The sequence below is a fragment of the Ciona intestinalis genome, chromosome 12 (assembly GCF_000224145.3).
Source record: "Ciona intestinalis chromosome 12, KH, whole genome shotgun sequence".
Classification (NCBI taxonomy): Eukaryota; Metazoa; Chordata; class Ascidiacea; order Phlebobranchia; family Cionidae; genus Ciona; species Ciona intestinalis.
In genome coordinates this window covers 1294287-1300613 of record NC_020177.2, presented here as the reverse complement: position 1 = coordinate 1300613, position 6327 = coordinate 1294287, and the positions used below count along the sequence as shown (strand labels likewise).

The 6327-nt window shown below is 35.9% G+C and overlaps 2 protein-coding genes across 2 annotated transcripts in view; both read right to left on the bottom strand.

Moving 5' to 3' along the window:
• LOC100176145 (sorting nexin-12-like) overlaps nucleotides 1-1743 on the bottom strand; it is a 6349-nt gene extending 4606 nt beyond the window's left edge. Inside the window, exons 1-2 of the mRNA XM_009862099.3 lie at nucleotides 1496-1743; nucleotides 745-840 (exon numbers count right to left, since the gene is read on the bottom strand). Of these exons, the coding sequence (XP_009860401.1) occupies nucleotides 745-840; nucleotides 1496-1666 (267 nt within the window). The 5' untranslated portion in view covers nucleotides 1667-1743. The remainder of the gene's footprint in view (nucleotides 1-744; nucleotides 841-1495) is intronic.
• A 1916-nt stretch (nucleotides 1744-3659) lies between these two features.
• On the bottom strand, nucleotides 3660-4785 carry LOC100186357 (D-galactoside-specific lectin-like). Its single transcript, XM_002124888.4, has 3 exons — nucleotides 4676-4785; nucleotides 4198-4303; nucleotides 3660-3897 (listed from the first exon to the last, which is right to left on the bottom strand). Exons 1-3 carry the CDS (start codon nucleotides 4731-4733, stop codon nucleotides 3714-3716), a joined length of 348 nt encoding a protein of 115 aa, XP_002124924.1. The 5' UTR covers nucleotides 4734-4785; the 3' UTR covers nucleotides 3660-3713.
• Between the last annotated feature and the right edge of the window lie 1542 nt (nucleotides 4786-6327).

The window sequence follows — 6327 nt, the reverse complement described above, 5'->3', positions numbered from 1 at the left end:
GAAATTGTTCATACAAGTCTACTATTTAAGTTGACAACTGTACATAGCTACACTTAGTGCCAAAACTATGAAATCATCAATTAATTGTTGTCTTGTTTCTTAGTAAAATAAAGTTTTTAAGGGCAAAGTGTTAATTGTTATTGTAAGCTAATAAATCATAATTATAGCCTAATATTTAAATAACATAGTAAATAAATAATTGGTAAACCAGCAGCATACTCATACATAAGTTATTCAGTATGAGACACCAATTTATATCACTAGCTTCCTATTTACTGAATTTTGCTTCTGAAAATTTTGCTTTGTTATTTTTTAAATTTCCTTATTTTGTTTAGTAAATTGTTAACATTTATTCAGTTATATTCCTGCCAAATTGTTTAAAATGCAGAAGAGGCAGTGATAGTTATACAAAACCTTTTAAAACTAATTTCACAAATACAGTTTGCACTATTTACTAATTCTTAAAAAAAATTATGGAAGGCCTGCAACAACAGGTTTGGCACCAAGATAAACCTAAAATAATGCATAGAGTATAGCAGACACAACATATCATTACAAATCAGTTCCTTGCTTACAGAAAACTTACACTACCGGCTACCACTCTTTGCAGCATTTTTCCGTTTAAATGGCAGACACATCAGGTTTATGGCAAAGTACAGTTAAAAAAAATCCATTTTTTTTCCAAAAATACCAAAAAATTAACTTTAAAAAAAATAACAATAAATACCATTTTGTGTGACAAACCTTGCTATCTCTTTCCAGTTCACTTGTTAACCATTCAAAGTCGCTGTAACGCCTTCTTACCGATGATTCCTTGTGTTTAAACACAGGGAGATTGGTCTGGAAGGAATATACATCATTATTCGGAACATGTCCAATGCCGGACACTTGCTAAATAACTAGGGTGCTGAGAATCAGACAAGGCGCAAAAAAAGATAATTTTTAAAGATGTGCTTAAGTCCGGGCGACAATTGACATCATCAAGGAGCTTAGTACTTCTCAAAATAGTGAAGAGCTTCGCAAACATTTTTGCTCATCATTTTTTTAAATTCCAAAATTTTCCACAACCATTTACAGTTAAAAATATAAGCAGTAGGTTTTTGTAAAATTGTAATATTGTCGGCAAACTTCTTAAGTTTTAACACTTGCAGGGTTGCAGACTCCAGTTTGAAATCCCAGATTTATATTCTAGTTATTTTGGGTAATGGGCCACTTTAGTCTAAATCCTGGGTCCCATGGCATGCCTTGATGTTCTGTTGCTAGTGGCCAGTGAAAATTTTGGTCTTATAATGTTTCTTAAGTCTCTGTGATACCAGCTGCAAAATCTTTTTTAAAACAACTTGTGCGTTCGTATCAAAAAATTTAAAGTGGCCAAAAAGCAGGCCTGAGAGAAAGCGTACAGTATATTCTAACCCTTTTATTTAATTAAAACAAATAAATATGCAATTAAATGAAAATTTTGGTAAAGACACCACAAGTCCACCTGTTCGCATACCTGTACTTTAATTGCATAATCTGTGAATCTATTTCTCCACCCAACACCATGTGTTACTGGGTCTGATACTTCAATCTCTAGAAAGTTTGCTGGCAGACTGTAGGCGTCAGATAAGTCTTGTCTCGGCCCGTCCAGTCGATTTGTGTTGGTGTATAATTCATCAGAACTCATGGCAACGATTAAAGATTAATACAGTATCTAACTTGAAAAATTAAGCTAATTCTTTCCAGGGCCAGTCCTTATAAGCTGTATAACATCACAAATTGACTGTTAATGTAACATAAACTTTGTTTATCTCTTTGAATACTGTAGCAAAGATCCAATTAATTCAAACAACGAAGAGAATTAGCAACAAAACAATGTGTTAAACTACTTGAGTAAAAGTGTCAAATAAAAGCGTGGCTGCTAAATCTAGAAATAGCCACAATACAGTAAGAGTAATTGATATCAAGTTGTATTTGATTAAAACAAATCAATTGGAGGAAAAATGTGTGCAAACACACGACACACCCCCTACAATGCCAATGGTCCTAGTGAAGAATTCACTCAGTACATATTATGCTAACCTATAAAATATTGCTTTTTCATGGTCTCTCGTTTTCACTATGACTCCATGAGAGTTTTATTTGACTTATATCGAAATTGTTTAACAATTTTGTAAATTACCAGAGTAAAAATTTGGATAAATGTCACATAAAAGGACACACTTAAAATAGCGATAGCAACTTGACAGGGCTAGGTATATATATATGCATTAGCATTGTGTTTATACTTTTATGAGCAAAAGTTAGTAATACAAATACATTCGTTGATTCGTATTATATTATATAATTATAATATCAGTCATTCATTAACGTTGATGAAAATTTAAAGAGAAACATACTCAACAGCGTACGGTTACCGCACTTTAAATCTCCGATATAGTAAAACCGATTTGCTGTTCAGGCCTATACACTGTAACTGTTGTTTTTCTATTTTTCTTATTATTTGGCTGTTTAGTAAATGCATTATGCAAGAAATGCGGGGAGAATTTCTGTTTTACACTGCTGACTACAACAGTGTTTCGCAACCGCAGATTACGGTATGTGCACTGTGGTCTCCACTCTCCACCAGCGAATTATATTGCAAAATGCTCAATTTTGAAATATATTGGTGCAACTGTGATGTTCAATGTAATGATTTCATCAAACTTATTAGTTCTGGAATATTACAATCATAAAATTTGGCAACTTTTACCCTTATTGCGTGACTGTTGACGAACGTCTAGTACGGAAATGGTTCTTTTCAAATAAAATTGGGAAACACTAGCCGCAAGATTTGTAACTTATTGTTTGTCTTTTAATTTAATTTCACCGGGTCACTGAATTGAATCGTTTTCGAAAGAATTAAAGCTAACGTAAACACACAGTGATAATGTGCAGCATAAGGTGGTTAAACGCCAAGGTAAGCGTTCAAACGATCTAGTAATTGCGTTCAGCGCCGTGGCACGGTTGGTTAGCCAGCTTAAACCAAAGGAAATGAATTCAAGGCTCGTCGCTGCTACCATTGTGAGCCTATGTGTCCTTGGGCAAGACACTTGACGGCAATTGCTCTAAGCCAGTGGTGGTCACTAATGTGTTGTCTAAATTATCAGCCATACAATTTTATATATATATATATATATATATATATATATATTTAAATTAGTAAAATTACCCACATACTTACATATACGTGGTAACTCGTAAGCCGGGCGTTTTCCGGCCACGCAAGGATAAACAAGTTGTATTCGTTAGCCACACGGCGCGACATTTTTCACCATCTCAACCAATTCGGAAACTTGAGCTCACTCGCACAAAACCAGCATACTGTTTTGCACACCGGTTTGCATTTTACACCATAATAGATATAGTAGGGTGGGGGAAGATGGAACACCTTTAGCACCTAATATCCTTATCGTGTTTTAAACAATTAACAACCCCCCCCCCCCACTCCTCCCCTCCACCCTAGTATAATTCATTTTGTTCTGTTTTCGTGCTTTTTTAATTGGTAATGGCCAACCCTGACACGCATATAGAGTAAAATAACTTAGCAATCGTTGTTTAGGGTACTATGTATAAGGGGAACTTCGTATCTGACTGTTGAACATCTTAAAATCACGCAAAGTTAATTGTTAATAAACAAATTTGCAACTTCTACTTTTTATTTAATGGTTGCAGAAAAAACAACTCTTGAATTACTAAAGTGCATGGCAGTAGTATTCGACATGGGTATACTTTGAGGTATCCTCGCATGGGTCTCTGCCAAAGGTATCGTTGGTGGATATCAAATAGCATGACTGGTGACCACCACAAGCGTTTTTAATGTAAGCCTCTGAGTTGGTTGCCTCACATTCTGTGTAGTTTGTGTTTTTTCCAGGGCACCTAAAAACACACAAATCGTTTAGTTTTTATTTACAGTAAGAAGAGACATTTCGTCTGCCTTACCGCAAAACTTCATCAGGGGAAAACGGTACTACAGTAGGGTGTGGAAAGATGGGACACCTCCTATTTCTATTTTCTCGTCCCATTTGGTAGTAAACAAAGAATATTCAACGAAATATAAAATCGTATCCTTGCGACTCAAATATACCGTTGTTAATTGTTTAAAACACAATCAGGATATTTGGATAATATGTGCTAAAGGTGGCCCATCTTACCCCACAGTACTCTATAAACACTCACTTTGAAGGATCTTTTCTACCGTAGTACGCCCTTTGTATAACCATCACTTGGCCAGCTGGACACCCAATGTCTGCACGTCCACCCTCACAAATGTTCACAGCAACAACTACAGAGGGAACGATTGTGAATAAAAGAAGACTTAAAACGACAGTAGTTACAATACGGTTGTTCTGTTTCATGCACCACGCGCCCGCTTACTATAGTTACCACTTATGTATTTTTGTGGATAATTTTTATTTTTTTCATAACGTATGACTGACAATTTAAACAAAGAATAAGAGATTACAACGTTGATACAATGACCGTTATAGGTGCCTTACCAAAGACGACTTAATATACGCCTACAATGGTATAGCGGGGTCGAGCCTTGAACCTGTCACCTTTATGTTTCAGGCAGGCGCGCAACTGCTCCGGCGGCGGTAGTTTGTTTTTAGAATATAACCTAGAACTACCGAATTGCTACGGAAACTTTACTTACAGTTAGCTTGAGCAGTGACCAAACCCACGCAGCATAGAAGAACAAGAAGAGATCTCATAGCTATATTTTAAATTATCCTTCGAAATTATCTATGAAATGTATTAGGAATTATATGAATATGACCCAAGCATAACAACGACAGTCGTCATTCAAAAATGAAAAGCGCATATCCTTACTTTTACCGATCAAATAAAAACACGCACGTCAAGTTTAAAACAGCCTACCTATATTGTTCAATTCATAATTGAGCGCTAGCGATTCGAGTAACATTCTAAAATCTAAAATATAGCTTCGTTGAAACTGGTTCAATACTATTTTACTTCGTGGTTATTTCCTCTCGGCTAAATAAAGGGGAAATAGCCAGGTGGTGACTCTGCTTGGTAAATATTTCACGTCGAACTTAGGAAATCGACCAAGTCCAAACTATGAGCTACTGATATCGCTTTTATAGCTGTCAGGCGACAGATGTAGTTGTCACACGGCCACGCATGCACAAAACGCCAATGTTACGCCACAGCGTTTAATGTGTTTGTTCAGTATTATTTCAACAGCAAGTTGTTATCGCAGTTTGTTCGTAAACACGCACTGAGAAATAATATCATTCACCGCCTTGAGAAATAATATCAATAACCGTTATAGTGAACTCTTTATTTAAAAGCTCCTCCACAAAGTACATACATGGAAACTTGTAAGCTGGTATATAATGTGCATCAACACTCCACATCCGTGTTATAACGACTGTCGTTTTCCGGTTGGGATATGGGATAAAGCAAGTCACAATCATTCATTCATTTATTTATTCATTCATTCATTTATTCATTTACCCATATTCATGCTAGATATTTGTTTCCCATTTCAAAGAGCTTTAAACTATAATGCGTCACATTATAACACAAAAGCGTCATAGATATGTCTATGTGAATATTAAATAAACACATGCATTGGCTTTTGACAACGCTGGAAATAATCAAAGTAGTTAGATGTAATTATTACTGGAAATGTTCTAACACAGGGGTTCTCTACCTTTTTTTGGTAAGTTTATCCCAGGTAAGAAAGGCTGTTCTAACAGGATAGCCTACATTTAGCAATTTTTATTACTATTGTATCTTGCAAACTTGCAGGAAATGCAGCAAACATAAGTCGGCATTTCGTTTTGCTCATATTGGTTCTTTAACATATGTTGCTATCTCACGAACGCAGGTCAAATGTGCAGAACATATAGGATTAAATGTTATTTTGGAACCGTTTATTTGCAAGAATTTTAAACAACTGTCGTAACCAATAGGATTTTACTTGTGTCGTCCCACCTTCTGCGGTGTGGCGTCTCGGCGTATGCGCAATAGCACATTTTGCGCATGCGTTATGGCATTTACATTACAGCGGTTTTACGAGCCGATATATTTTCAGACTTAAACCTAAATGTCGCTAAGACTCTAAACGAACGTTGTTAATTGTTAAACACGTAAATAGGAAATGTAGAGTACGGGGTCACCCAATTTTACCCCACAGTAAGACTTTCCAGCCGTGTATCAACTCTATTTTACGTGGCTAAGACCCAGCAGCACGACACGCAATGGCACCTAAAATTTTTCCCGGAATTTATACCCTACTGTCTTAAAAAAAGGAGTGGCCTATTGCCCTACTATATCTTA